This window comes from Malus sylvestris, chromosome 6, assembly GCF_916048215.2.
Source record: "Malus sylvestris chromosome 6, drMalSylv7.2, whole genome shotgun sequence".
Classification (NCBI taxonomy): Eukaryota; Viridiplantae; Streptophyta; class Magnoliopsida; order Rosales; family Rosaceae; genus Malus; species Malus sylvestris.
In genome coordinates, this window is record NC_062265.1 from 7,205,298 (window position 1) to 7,221,395 (window position 16,098).

Sequence of the window (16,098 nt, forward strand, 5' to 3'; positions counted from 1 at the left end):
AAAAAAAATCCTGCAAATATTGGGTCCCGAGCCGAACGGCTCTTCTTTGCCTTTAATGCAAACCGAGCCCCATGAATAGACCTGAGAATACGCCAGCCTTGCACACGTGGCATGCAGCACGGCAGTGAGCTACCTAAGATTCCAAAGGAACGGTGAAGATCAACCATGACTTTTCTGAAAGCTGTGTAAACCCCAAGTCTCTCATTAGAAAGTCTGAAAATGCTTTTACTCTCTCCATTTCACAGCAACACCGTCTTCCTCCCCTTATATTTTTTTTTCTAAGTTCTCGCGGACCCATTTCTCTGCTCTCTCTCTCGGAACTCTTCCCCTTTTCCCTCAGACCCATCCATGGTGGAGCGACACATGCATGTCTGATTCCTCCATAATAGTGCTCTGGTCCGCAACACAGATACCCAAACGGGCAGATCTAAAATAGTTCGTCTAAAAAAAAAATCCTCCTTTTGCAGGTAAAAACTAAGCCATGCCATTTCTGCTAATTTCATCACCAAGAGTAACATGAAAATGTTTGTGACTGATGCATTTGATTGTTCTGTGTATGTCTCAGTTTCCTCGCAGATTGATGCATCCGTAGCCTTCCATAACCCAACAACAACGCACCTCCGTGAGTACCCCGCCGTGATGGAAAATCGGAAAAAACGGAAACCCAAAGGTAAAATCATCCTCCAATCTTGTGGTTGCAGTGTCCAATTTATTTGTTGGAGAGATCTGGAACAAACACTAACACCTGCATGTGGTTTTATCAGTGTGGAGAGCCCTAATGGTTTCAAATCCGAGACAACAACACAAGAACACCCCCGGAGTCAGCAGCTCAGCTCAACCAAGGATCTGCAAATGTTGAGGTAAAACCCGTAACCCTTTTTATTGATGGACTATGATCTGATACTTGAAAAATAACCCCTACTGTGACTGAAAAATAACACTCAAATCCAGCATACACCCGTGAGAAAACAAGCTTAAGCTGCCGGTCTAATAGTCCCAGAAAGCAAAATCAACAGCAACTGTCGCGGCCTCTGTATGTCATATAGGTACAGATCTCGTTCGTCTGCTTTTGCTAAGCTCAACATTTACAAGTTCAACAACAGTTCATTTGAATGCCATATGTAACCTGTATGTACTCATATTGTTGGTCTTTATGTAGGGGTATACGGATCCATGATAGAGCCAAGGACACAGAAGTAAACACACAAGAGCAACGGAGGAAAATAGCACAGGCCGCATGACCCAGATCGATGCATCTGGGAGGTAAAATTCGAATCCCTGCAAGTGTAGTTGTTGTAGATCTGGTAATAATATCTGTACTCAGTTCTGTGGTGTATGGATCTGTGATTTAATTGTGCTTCCTCCATGCATCGCAAAACTGAGCTGCAGAAATTAACTGCTCTAAATTCTGTTTATGTGCTGGATCTGCAACAATCACCCCCAAACTTGCATATGTGAATGGCTTTTTATGTGGACTGCTTTAAATTTCCAACATAGTGTAGATGTGGTTGATGTGAACGATAGACTTGCTGCTGGGTGCAGGATTCCAGCATAGGACGCGCTTTATTTTCCACGTTCGCAACCTGCAATTAACCAATATGCGTCAAAAAATTAAAATAAAATCAAATAAACTGGGTAAATAAAATCAATATGCAATCTTCCATTTTTTTCAAATTTTGTTTTTTTTTATTTTTTTATTTTTTTTATGTATGTTTTATTTTTTATTTTTTTTATATTAAAGAGAAAATCAAACGAAAATTAAAACTAAGAAAGAGTTTAGAAAAATTGGGTTGCCTCCCAATAAGCGCTTTATTTTAAGTCTGTAGCTAGACGTTGCGGAAGTCCGGTGGCTAGATCATTGGTGCCTTTAGAGTCAAAGACTCGCCTACACCAAATTTCTCTATGCATGGTTTTAGTTGATGTTTGGTCACCTTCAATGAGAAATCTGTGCCCTTAGCCTTAATGTCCACATTACCATTCTGAAAAACTTTAGTAACCAGAAAAGGGCCTTTCCATCTAGACTCTTGTTTCCCTGGAAATGACTTGAAATCTGAACTTAATAACCACACTTCTTTACCAGGCTGTATTTTCTTAAAATTTGGGCTGCTTGGCAAATTTTCATGTTTTTTCAATGTGTTCATTGGCTGGTCTTCATGTAGCACCCTTTGCTGCTGTGGTTTAGGACTTGTAAAATCAGGAGTTAAATTCGGGGGCTTTATGGACAGATGGTCAGTTGATGATCTGTTCATAAACTTGGCACTTGGTAAACCATCCAATGCATCAACACGCATGCATTCTTGCTTGTCACCTGAATGTATGCTTGCTTCAAACAACTTGAAAACAACAGTTTGATTTTCAACTCGGAATGTTAATGTTCCGGCTTCAACGTCAATAAGAGTTCGGGCTGTTGCCAGAAATGGGCGGCCCAAAATAATGGGCGTTGTCAAATCCTCATCCATGTCCAACACCATAAAATCAGCTGGTAAATATAAATTGTCAACCTTCACAATAACATCTTCAATGACTCCTCTAGGGTAGGTAATTGAACGGTCAGCCAATTGAATAATACTGGAGGTTGGCTTCAGCTCCCCTTCACCTAAACGTTTGAAAACAGAATATGGCATTAAGTTTACACTAGCACCTAAATCAATTAAAGCACTACTAAAATCACAATTTCCAATGGTGCAAGAGATAGTAAAACTCCCCGGATCTTTTTTCTTTGGAGGCAATTTATGTAATAAGACCGCACTGCATTGTTCTGTAAGAATCACTTTCTCAAAATCAACAAGCTTCTTTTTCTTTGTGCAAACATCCTTAAAAAACTTGGCATAAGACGGAATGTTCTTAATGGCATCAATTAACGGCAGATTAATTTGAACTTTAGCCAAAGTTTTCATAAAATCTGTTAACTGTTGATCTTTAGCTTTAGGTCTCAACCTTTCTGGATACGGCATAGGGGGTTCGTAAACACGTTCTGCAGTTTTTGTGGAAGCTTCTGCAGTATTTTCGGATCTGTCTTGGGACTGCCCAGAATCTGCAGAAATTTCAGAATCTGCAATAATTGCAGATTTAGTTTGGGGTAGTTCTGCTGCCCGTAGGGTCCCAACAGAATTTTCATGTCTGTTGTTGTAACTTTTGCCAGACCGTAGGGTCCGTATAGCATTGCATTCTTCTCGTCCTCTTGGATTAGGTACTGTTTGACTAGGAAATGTACCCGGAGCTCTTTCTGAAACCTGTAAAGCAATCTGCCCCATTTGTTTTTCTATGTTTTTCACTGCTGCATGTAGATTTTGAATTTCTTGAGTGGTAGTATTTGCCAATTTTTCAATTGCAACTTCCCAAGCAGCCTTAGTTGCAGCAGGTTGCTGTACCTGGTGTTGAAATTGAGGCCTAGTGTGCTGTTCCTTGTCCCACCTTAAATTAGGATGATCTCTCCAATCTGGGTTGTAGAAATTAGAATACGGGTCATATCGAGGACGCTGGAAATTGTTAAATGAATTAACCTGCTCTGCTGTAAATTCTGGATAAGCATCTTTATGTGGACAGCTCAAAAAATCATGATTTGTCAAGCTGCAAATGCTGCAGGCAGCTTGTAAAGGCTGCTGTACAGCAACCTGTGAACCTGGCATTCTCTGTAATAACATGTCAAATTTTGCTTCTAGCCTTTTCTCCATTTTTTCAATTTGTGCTGTAACATATGGAGAACCATTTGGCATCTCAAAAGCAGACCTAGATTGTGGCTGCTCAACTGCCCACTGTTGAGTATCTTCTGCCATTTTTTCAAATAACAAACAAGCCTCTTGTGCATTTTTGTCTTTGTACGTACCTCCGCATGAAGCGTTGACAAGAGTTTTTGTAGTCATATTCAACCCTCTGAAAAATATGTGCATTTGATCAGTAGTGTTAATACCCGAATGTGGACATTTTCTAATCAACTCTTTGAACCGCTCCCACGCCTTATGAAACTCTTCATTTGGTTTTTGGGCGAACGATAAAATCTGAGTTCTCATGTCAAGGGTCTTAGAAGCCGGATAATACTTGTTTAAAAATTTTTCACTGAGTTGGGCCCAAGTTGTAATGCTTCCAGATGGGAGTGTGAGGAGCCATCTCCGTGCCTGATCCTTTAGGGTGTATGGAAATAACCGCAGCTTAATAGATTCAGCTGAAAATCCCCTCACCAAAATGTTTTTGCAACCCATTAAAAATTCCGCAATGTGCATGTTAGGATCATCAGATGACAACCCATGAAACGTAGGTAGAATATTCAACATGTGCTGTTTTATTTCAAATGCAGTCCCTTCCTCCACTGCCGGATATGTGATGCAACTGGGTATATTTGTGGTATGGGCAGTCAGTGAATCACCCAGGGGCAGACCTGCCTCTGGAATTATAAACGCCATTTTTTCTTTGTTGTGCAGTTCCCCAGTAAAAACTGATTCCAGAAACGTCTCCTGCAGAGGATGAACCCGCTGCAAATTTTGCTCTCTGCGTTTCCTCCTTAAATGCTGCTCAAATTCTGGATCAAGTGGAATCAATTTCTGCACTGTTGAACGGGTGCTGACCATGCACAGATTTCTGCAATCTGCACTGCTGTTGTAATCTGTAAAATTAAAATAAAACGAAAATTAACTTTTTTTATTATTTTTTTTATTTTTTTATTTTATATATGTATAAACAGCAATTACTAATTAAAATTCTGATTTGTGGGGATTATTTTAAATAATCCCCGGCAACGGCGCCATTTTCTTGATAGGATTTTTACTGCTTATGTGAATGCGATAAAAACCTTCTATTTTACTTGCAAGAATCACAAGGTTATTGTAGTATAAACGGATCTCGCAAGGTCATTCTCCACAGGGATTATTAAATAATTCGAAACAAATCAGATTCCAATTAATGATTGTAAAGTAGAAATTTAGATGATTGATTTTATAATTTACTTAAATTAAAAACGAATTTAACTATTAATGATAAGACAATCTGCAATATTAAAACTAGAGAGAAGAAAACAGTTATGAAAAAAAATCAAATTGAGAAGGCACTAGGGTTCCACCATCACCTAGTAATCCTATGAATTCTTACCTATTACTTATGATCTACACATACCACTTTGAAGGTTAGATTTTCCTAATTCATATTCTACTTGGAACCTCCAACGTAGAACGTATATCTAACATGCAACCCGTCCGGACGTTCGGATCAAATATGAACATGAAAGACTCATTATGCTTTATGAAAATCCTTTGAAAAACCATGCAATCCTTAAGACGTGATATTCATCCTAAGAGAAATTACAATTATTAATCACAAGAAGCCAGCGTCAATTTCAGGGAACCTTCCGACCAAAATTGCATCAAATTACTTTTCTAAAGATCCTAATGGTGATCAGGCATTATGACAATTAGATAGTTTTTATCCCGGTGATTAACAATTCAAAGTACGCATGCAATCGATCATAAGCAATTAAATAAAAATCACATATTCATGCTAAGGCTCAAGGCTTCGCCCTAGCAACAGAAATTAGTTCCGCATATTCATAATTGAAATCATAGAAAATATTCTTAAGAAAAAGATTGAAAACACCTTCAAGTAGAAAATCTTCAAAACCCTAGCACTTCTCTCTGTCTCCAATATTGCATAAAATAAAGCGTACCCTAAAACTGTAGACGGCTAAGCAATATATTTGCTAAGCCACCACAAAAACCCTAGCCAACTAAAATTAATAAAAACCCTAAATAAAAATAGTAAAATTCGTCTAAAATCTGAACAGCCACGTTTTGGCCCAAAAGCTGCTCCAAAACTGGCCCAATATAGCTGGATTTGATGTTTGGAATATTCTAAACACTTTTCCAGAAGGCCACGAACCCATTCGAGGTCATCTTGGGCTCCAAAAACGTCATTTAAGCCCAAAAACGTCACTTTCCAGCACTGCGCACTGCTTCTTTATTTCATCGCCAGAAAATAACTGCTTGGTGGAAAAATCCCAAATTTTGATACGATCAAGCTAATTGACTCACGAACGTCCTCCAATTGGAATTACTCCAAAATTCGTCCATTTGGTCCTGTTTTGCTCCAGAGGAAGTCGAAAGTCCTATATTGAAAATACAATTCAAAGTATCAAAATTCTTCCAATATATTAACCAAAATATACTAAGATTAGGGTAAAATATATAATATAAAATCTACTCATCATTACCCATCATGCGAATGCTCTTGCGCGAACTCGCTTAACTTTAGAGTTTCTACAAAACCAGAAGCCAGTGAGCTCCCAAAATGCCTCGTGCTAGGTAGATATGGGAATATACATATAAGGCTTAGAGGATCCACTCCCCTTGGCGATATGGGATGTAATAATAGGCATTTGAAAACTATGAACCACACAACTGGTTCAAAATCTTTTGCAAGAGTTCGGAAAAAATTTGTATAGGTTGTGCATTTTTAAGAATTGTAGTTAATTTTAAATTTAATATATAGTTGGTAGAAATTTTATTTTTAATATAAAGTTTGTTTAAAATTGTTTGTTTTTTCATTGACATATGGTGGGAATTATTTTTATATAATTATTTTTAATATATTTGGTGTCGCTTATGGACGACAGCATAATAATTATTTTATGAATCTAGATCTTATGTAATGTTGGTTAAAATCGAGAGTAGTTTAAGTATTTTATTTGTTTAATTGTTGCTTGATGTCGATTAAGACCGCCATCATGTCAGAATTCAATGTCGCTTCTAACCGACATAAGTTTAGATGTCACTTTTAATTGACGATGTTGTTCTTTTTTATTTTATATTACTTTGCTTCTTGGTGGCGGATTAAGGGGACTAGCCGACGTCAATACCCTTTTCGTGACGCCAACAATAGCGTAGATTCTCCAATCCGACATTGCACAATTTGATGTCGGATTTTTACCAAAAATTCGATAGTAATTGGGGTTTCTTGTCGGTTTTTCCACCGCCAGTGATAGCCTCTTTTGTAGTAGTGGAAATAGAGCAAATGAGATGTATGAATGTACCCACTCCCTTCGCTAACACATACCTAAGGCATCCAAGCATGCACGTCCCATACCATGCTTATACCACTTGGCTCCAAATACCCTATGTGACATCCCAACATCACCCAGGGGAGTGGATCTTGTAAGCCTTGTATGTATATTCCCATCTCTACCTAGCACGAGGCCTTTTGAGAGATTACTGGCTTCGGGTTCCATCGGAACTCCGAAGTTAAGCGAGTTCGCACGAGAGCAATCCCATTATGGGTGACCCACTGGGAAGTTCTCGTGTGAGTTCCCAGAAACAAAAATCGTGAGGGCGTGCTCGGGGCCCAAAGCGGACAATATCTTGTTACGGCGGAGTCGAGCCCGGGATGTGGTGGGGGCCCGGGCCGGGATGTGACACCCTAGAATATGAGTTAACTCATGTTCATCCCTTAAGCCCAATTTTCAGAATTAAATTATCAATTTCCACTTTATTTATGTAGGCACTTCCCCCCGAAACCGACATATACAAGATTCATTATTTTATATTCAAGGCATTCTCTAGCCCTTGAATATCTTCACAACTCAAACACTTTACACTAGTGAGCACTTGACACAACACAACTCAACTCTCTTTCTTGCTTGGCATGCTTATGTATATGCCATGTAACATGGATATCAATAATTGTTGGAATTTTTAAGTGGTATTTCAAAATGTCATCTTAAATTTCATTTGTCAGCTATGATTGTATTAATTATATTTGATTCTTTATTCTATTTAATATTTTATCTCTGTTGACCATATCTTTAAAATACATTGAATGGATTTGATATCAAATCAAGATTTGATCCTAACTTATTTCTTTGACCGTTTGACATAGCGCATTTAGTTGTTTCCACCGGCTATTGTTTTCATATCAGTTTAAACAAAATTCTTCAGTTACATAGCATTGGTTTTTTTAACGTATCGGTTAAACGATTAAATTAATTGTATAGATGTTACAATCTTTTGATTTAATTTGTTTCAATTGCCACCATCGTACAACGATTTTCTGGGGCTTAGCCTATACTATTTATACTAGCAGCCACGAGTCTTTTGGGTAATAGATCATCCTCTCTATTTTCTAATCAAGAGCTTACTCTTAAAGTTATTGTTTTTTCAATTTCAATTTTTTCAAGGGAAAGATTCAAGTTGTTCATTCAACCCAAGTATTGCGAGTGTACACTTACCAAGGTCAATAGGTTGTTGTATCTTAGAGGATAGGGCATCATAATCTGTTACACCGAGATTCTATCTCCAAGGGGCGAAATCTATTCTTAAGATTGTGGAAAAATTGGCGATTCGGATGCTACTTCTCCTACAACAACAAATTTCTATTTTTCCTTTCAGCTACTCCATTAGACTCAAGTGAATAAGGTGGGGTTGTCTCATGTATTATGTCATGCTCTTCATAGAATGAACTAAGAAGATTAGACTCATATTCCCCCCCCCCCCCCCTCTATCAGCTTGGATCGAGATTCTTCCATTGGTATGAATACAGGAAATAAAACGCTTGAAGAAAGATGGATTAAGAGAGAACTGAGTTTTAAATATCGATATCAAAAAAGGGTAGTCAAAGGAAAAATAATACGGATACATATAAGCAATTGTTATACTTATTCTTTTTTCCTTTTTTTTCTCACGGATTGAAGAGCGTTTTATATAGAACATGGAAAAGCTACAAAATGGCCATTGATAGATTAAGGACGGTATAAAAACGTTAGTCTCTATAATGGCTCAATTAATGGGTTAATCAAGATGACATATTCAAAGTCTACAACTGTAATTCAAAGAGTATTAGTGCACAATCAGATGCAAACATTATGAACCATTTTAATGCATCATTTTTGGTTTGCAAAATAAAACTGAAATTAAAATTAAAAGAAATCATTAAGAATGATATTAATATGATCAATGAGGAGTTGTATTTTGAAATACCCGTTAAAAATTCCAACAATCCCCCACATATTTCAAAATACAATTTGAATCACTAGAAGTGTATTTGAGTACCAAAATTTCCTTGTGTGAATCAGGGGACTAACTACCCACATTAGCCTTCAGATTCAAGTTTGCTCTAGCAAGTTGGCGTAAATAGGCCGTGCGCCCTACCCGAATGTTCATGAATGCTCTAGAGAGTATGCCTAAACTCTCATAGGAAGTGGCCCCACTTCCACACTCATATAGGTGAATCCATCAAGTGTGCACTGCAATCAAACACATCACCCATAAGGGCTATGGTATTCATTAGGAAATTAATTCAACCTTAAACATTGCAGTATGCACTATCTACACCATATGGAGGATTTCTCAATAATAAATTTGATAATGCATGCCCAATCAACAAGTAATTTGTTTTTACCCATATGAACCTATTTCCTGGGATCACCATTCACATAGGTTGGGTTATCATCACTCTTGATCGTTGTACTAGGCATTAATCACATCCCCCTTGATGTATCACTCACTAACTTTCTGCTTAGTGGTTTTGTTAGAGGATTAGACAAATTCATCTATGATCGTACAAAATCTAGGGATATAACCCCAGCCTCAAGCAGCTGCCTCACATCATTATGTCTTAGGCATATATGCCTATTCTTCCCATTATATGTTTTGTTTTTAGCCAAGGCTATTGCAGCTTGGTTATCACAATGCATAGACACTGATGAAACTTGTCTCTTCCATAAAGGAATGTTTGCCAAGAGGTTTCTAAGCCACTCAGCCTCTGAGCTTACTGTTTCCAAAGCTATGAACTCACTCCATAGTTGACCGAGGTGTGCAAGTTTGTTTAGAAGATTTCCAAGACACCACACCCCCGCCAAGAGTGAATATATATCCACTAGTAGATTTCACTTCGTCTGAATCAGAGATCTAATTGGCATCACTATACCCTTCAAGCACCGCTGGAAATCCACCATATTTCAAACCGTAATCCATAGTGCCTCTCAAATATTTTAATAATCGTGATACGGCAGTTCAGTGATCTTTATTGGGGCTTTGAGTATACATGCTTAGCCTTCCAGCTACATAAGCAATATTAGGTCTTGTACAATTCATTAGATATATTAAACTACCAATAATTTGAGCATATTCAGATTCGGATACACTCTCACCTTTATTTTTCTTTAATTGAGTATTTGCATCATAAGGTGTAGAAAGAGACTTACAATCAAAACATCCAAATTTCCTCAAAAAAATTTCAACGTAATGTTCTTGGGAAAGAAAGATACCATCTGAAGCTCTAGTAATTTTTATACCAAGAATTACATCAGCTACCCTCATATCTTTCGTGTCAAAATTAGAAGCTAATAACAATTTAATCTCTGTAACAGCCTCAAGGTTAGTTCCAATGATAAGCATATCATCAACATATAAGTAGATAATCACACAAGAATCATCAATAATTTTATAATATATACATTTATCTACGTCATTGATTAAAAATCCATTGGAAAGTAAAACTTTATCAAACTTATCATGCCATTGTTTAAGAGCTTGTTTTAAACCAAACAAAGATTTTACAAGTTTGCACACCTTGTGTTCCATACCTGACACAACATTACCTACAGGTTGATCCATGTAGATCTCCTCTTCTAAATCACCATTTAAAAATGTGGTCTTCACATCAATTTGATGAACAACAAGGTTATAGATGGAGGCTAAAGCAATTAAGACTCTAATTTAGGCAATTCTTGTTACCGGAGCAAAAGTATCAAAATAATCCACATCATTTTGTTGCTTGTAACCTTTTGCAACCAACCGAGCCTTATATTTGTCAACAGATCCATCAACTTTTAGTGTCTTTTTGAAAATCCACTTGCACCCCAACGTTTTAGCTCCTGCAGGCAAATCAACTAACTCCCACACATACATGGTTAGAAATAATTGATTCTAATTCACTGTTAATAGCTTCTTTCCAATAAAGTGCATCGGATGCCGTTGTAGCTTCATTGTAAGTTCATGGGTCGCTATCCACAATGAAGGTATAAAAATCATCTCCAAAATTAGTTTCCTTTCTTGCCCTTTTGCTTTTCCTTGGTTCAAATTCAGAATTTGCATTTGTTTCAGAACCTAGCAATGACTGAGACACACTAACAGACTTGTCAATATTGAGCTTCATAGGAAAAATATTTTCAAAGAAATCAGCATTCTTGGTTTCCATAATATTATTAGTTTCTATTACATTAAGCTCACTTTTAATAACTAAGAACCTATAGGCAGCATTATCTTGTGCATATCCAATAAACATTGCATCAAAAGTCATGGATCCTAATTTTCTCTTTTTTGGTTCAGGTAAGAGGACCTTGGCCAAACACTCCCACACTTTCAAGTGGCCTAAATTTGGTGAATAACCTTTCCATAACTCATAAGGAGTTTTTCCAGTTTTCTTGCACATGCTCTAAAACATCTGCTACACTAATCAAATTGTTAGTAGCCAAAATTGTATTATATTATCAATAATATAGTATTGATAACACGTAACAATCTAATTGAGAAATATTACTTTACCATTTTACTCCATCTTTCTCTAGGTGATAATGATGCATAACCCTATTTGAGTTCCATAGAGCAATTATGTTGGGTAAGCTCTCATGCATTTTCTGGGATTTGTCTCTCTTATATTCCAGCATTCTCAAGGGAAGTAAATGGAGATTTTTGATGGCTTGGTGGGAGTGTTTCTCATGACAATGATCTCAAAATGTAAATGCATAAACAACACAAGATTTAAGTGGTTCACCAAATCGACTACATCCATTGGGGTTTGCTTTCATTGTATTTCACTATATATGAGAGACTTACAAATACAATGAAAGATGGCTTAAAGCCTTAACAATATGTAAAAGAAAGATAAGAGGTAATATGAAAGGGAGAATGGCTTTTTGTTGGAGTTGTTCATTTTCTTTTTCTTTTTTTCTTCTTCCTCTCTCTTTTCTCCATGTCCTCCGTTGGTTCTTGCTCCTACCCTTATAAAGATTGCATGACATCCTCCTCTCCAAAAAAAATCTCCCAAGTGTGCCGATAAAAATAAACCAAGTGTTGTGCCAATCATTAGACATAAAATGTGTTCCAATAACAAGGCAACTAGTGTTATCCTAATCATTAGCAATGATAAGTGTTTCAGTGGCAAAGCAACAAGTGTCAAGTTAATCATGAATAGATGAATATCATGCAAGATGGATGCAAATATCAAAGGCCACGTAAACGTTTATCTCATGGTAAGCTTGATAGAGTTCTATTGGAGTGAGAATATTACCAAATGATTAAGATTCCTTTAGATTGATGAGTAAGCTCTTCTAACACCACAAACACTGCCTCATGCATGCTTATAGACTAACAAACACATGCTATAGACTCCATCTCTTCACCCTAATTATTAGCTTCTATTAATTACCAACTTCCACCTCATCCTTTGGAGAAAAAATCAAGCTAACTCTACTAGAAAGTTCCCAACTCTTGGAGCTTAACTCTTGAACCCTTTTACACTTCACTAATTAAAGATCAAAAAGGCTAGCAAGGGTAACTTAGTTGCTATTGGCACGAAAAGGATAAGTAGAAACCCTAACAAATCAAACTAATGCATATATATATATATAAAAGCTACACAGTTACTGGACAAAGTTACAAAATTATGATGAGGATGCCAAATAATAGAAACCTCACAAAAAGGATAAGTAGAAACCCTAACAAATCAAACTAATGCATATATATAAGCTACACAGTTACTGGACAAAGTTACAAAATTATGATGAGGATGCCAAATAATAGAAACCTCTCTAATTGGAGACATTTGAGTATAAAAGTACTAATTAGGCACAAAAATATATTTTTGTGGTGGAAGGGTCCCTACTAACTTACATGTCTAAATACAAATAATTGTAAATATAGTATATAAAAGAAATCCAACAAAATCATTACATTTGAAATAAAAATAATTACCCACACACACATATATAATCTTTTTTTTTTTAAGGGGTATTACATTAGTAGTAACCTGGACTTGGAGGAGGCCGTTGATGGAGAGAGAGAGAAAAAAAATAAGTGGGTGGAGTCAAAGAGGGAGGGGGAATGATGGGTACAAAGAAGAGAAGGGAGGGAGAGAAGAGAGGGGGCCCAATTTTTTAAATTTTTCTTTTTTAATATCCATGTGGGTCCATATTCACAAATAGTGACCAATTATTATTCACGGGAGCGTCATGTTATTAGTTAATGATTGATTTAGTAGCACCTTAATTGATATATGAAAGTGTTTCAAAATTATAACGTCAGGTACTACTATGGGATAAAAAAACTTAATGTACCAAAAATATTGAAAACAAAAAAAATTCTGAATAATAAACTGAGATTAATCCTAAATAAAACTTTTATATAAAGAAGAAATGTCAAAGAGAAGAAAAATTTATGCAGAATCGTAACCAGTCCTAATTCTCTTTAAAGCCCTAAACATGAGAAATGTCAAGAGAAACAAATCTACACGATTGCCTCTATAGCTAGTTGCTCAGTCATACTAGAAACTAACCCTAATCGCCGACAATCTTTAGATTTAGCTTCGAAATTCTTCCCTGTTAAATATCATATTTAACAGTGAAAGAAAACAATCACACGGTAAAATGTTTCACCACAAGAAAGTTATTTAGTCTGAATTGAACTTTAGTATAAAAGTTCATGTTCTGCCAAATGGTAGGTCAGTATGTGGATTTTTCTATCTTTTAGATTTCAAAATAATTATTCTCTTAACTTATGATTTGCGCTGGACCATTTAACAAAAAGATCAACTGTTCATAGAAACGAATTAGAAAGTGACATACAAACCAAAAGTCTTAGAGCCTAAATACAACCCACGCAAGACTGTCTTTACTTAATACAAGTGGTGAATTACTCTAACAGTCAAAATCTTCATCTTCAATTCAATGCACTCATAATTTAAACTCTCTACGATCATAGTTTAAACTCTCGCCACTCCGGCCATCACACCATGGGAGTTGGCCATGCCCAAAGCTATCTTAACCATAAGGGTAGGGGAGATGTCGAAGACATGAATGGTGACTAGAGTGAAGTCATAATAAAATTCAAAGTGGTGAATTACTCTAACAGTCAAAATCTTCATCTTCAATTCAATGCACTCATAATTTAAACTCTCTACGATCATAGTTTAAACTCTTGCCACTCCGGCCATCACACCATGGGAGTTGGCCATGCCCAAAGCTATCTTAACCATAAGGGTAGGGGAGATGTCGAAGACATGATTGGTGACTAGAGTGAAGTCATAATAAATTCGAGTTGATAACAATTTAGTTGTGCAGGAGAGAAACATTCCATTCCAAAATTGAGTTCATCAAACAATAAGAAACTTCTGTATTCACAAAAAACCCACAAAAGCAGCATCACCCTCTCTCAACCAACCCCTTTTATTCTCTTTCTTTTTTTTTCAAGAAACAAAATAATTGGCTTCTTCTCGCAAAATAAAAGGCTGAAATCCTATACATTTTTTTTTTTCTTTTTAAAATTGTATCTTCAGATAATTACAGTGTCCTCCACAATTTGAGCAGTAGTGCTACCAATGCTTTCCCTCCCCTACTTTTCCCACCATCTCATCATCAGACCACCAATAACTGCTCGCCACGTGTTACCGACACCGCCACTTGGCCTCCCACTTGCTTCTGCCCCATCCCTGCTCCCATTTCCAATCCGGCTTGAACCGGGCTCGAGCCGTCCGCCTTCTTTCTCCGCTTCGGAGATCCGTTCTCCGAAGACGAAGATGACGGTTCGGATGATGACCGCTTAGACGTCACCCGCACCGGGTCGGGTTCGCCCGAGTTCACCCGGAGTGGAAAATTCAACAAAGCTCTGGACCCGCGCATTCTGTAAGCGGCTCTGTCATAAGCCAAGGCCGCGTCCTCAGCTGTTTCGAAAGTTCCGAGCCAAACCCTCGCGCCGTTCTTAGCCGGGTCCCGAATTTCGGCCGCGAACTTTCCCCACGGCCGCTGCCGTACGCCTCTGTAGTGCTTCCCCTTCGCTGGCACCACAGCTGGAACGGCTTCAGCCGACTTCTGAACCGGTTGAACCGGCGCCGCTTTTTTCTCCGGCACTCTATCCACCGGTGGCAGAACCTCCGGTTCCGATTTTACCGAAAAGCCGTAGGAACACGTATCGGCCGAACCGGATGGAACCCATCCGACGCTAACGGCGTCCCTCAGTACTCCGTAGAGCACCATGTCTTCGGAATCGTCCTCCTTGAGCGGCAAATCACCCCAATTCTCGGTCAAACACGGGTACAGGCTACTGAAGCTGGAGCTCCGAGAAAAAATGGGTCCCGAACCCGAGTTGCTCATCGGGTTCCCGATTAGGAGATCCGTCTCTCCCAGAAAGTGTCGCCGAATCGATTCCAGGAGTATGTAGTCCGAGTCAGCTCCACTCTGTCCGTACATTTCGCAGCCAAAAAAAAACCAAAAAATTCGGGTCCGGGTCTTAAACCGAAATGTGTTTTGAAGTGTAGAGAGAGAGAGAGAGAGAGAGAGAGAGAGAGAGAGAGTCTTATATTTGTTGAGATTTTGGATTTCTTCTGGGATTTGAAGAGATGAAGGTTTAAATAGGTGAGAAGGTTCATGCACACTTCAACCGGATGGATATTTTCGGTATTTAATATATTATTATTTTTTATTTTTTAGCGGCCGATATTTTTTTATTTATTTTTAGTTGATGTCGATGTCGAAGTCGGCTGCTTTGAAATTTCTTTAGTGTGCAAATTGTGTTGTGGGGCCCGTTTTCAATTAATCACGTTTGGTTTTGGGTTGGATTGAGAGAAGCGTGATGTCATCCTGTTACAGCAGCAAAGTGCGACTTCTTGTTGTGTCGCTTTGCTTCCACGCATTTTTTTTTGTCTCTTTGCTTTATCCATAATCGATATGCAAAACCAACAAGTGCACTTCGACAACTCCAAAAAAGTTCATAATGCGCGACTATTGGTTTAACAACTAATACCGAAGTTTTTAGCAATAAAATTGTATTATTGGTAAATTATACATGTAATAATTATCAAATGAGAAAAGTATGTTGTTCCACTCTAACCTAAGTCTAAAATTTCAGT

The 16,098-nt window shown here is 37.7% G+C and overlaps 1 protein-coding gene and 1 non-coding gene across 2 annotated transcripts; one reads left to right on the plus strand and one right to left on the minus strand.

The window, feature by feature from the left end:
* Positions 1-3,908: 3,908 nt before the first annotated feature.
* LOC126627560 (small nucleolar RNA R71) lies at positions 3,909-4,013 on the plus strand. Its single transcript, XR_007625052.1, has one exon. It is a non-coding gene; the product is annotated as a small nucleolar RNA R71 (small nucleolar RNA).
* Positions 4,014-14,301: 10,288 nt separating this feature from the next.
* On the minus strand, positions 14,302-15,582 carry LOC126627149 (ethylene-responsive transcription factor 1A-like). The gene has a single exon (XM_050296575.1). It carries the CDS (start codon positions 15,437-15,439, stop codon positions 14,609-14,611), a length of 831 nt encoding a protein of 276 aa, XP_050152532.1. The 5' UTR covers positions 15,440-15,582; the 3' UTR covers positions 14,302-14,608.
* Between the last annotated feature and the right edge of the window lie 516 nt (positions 15,583-16,098).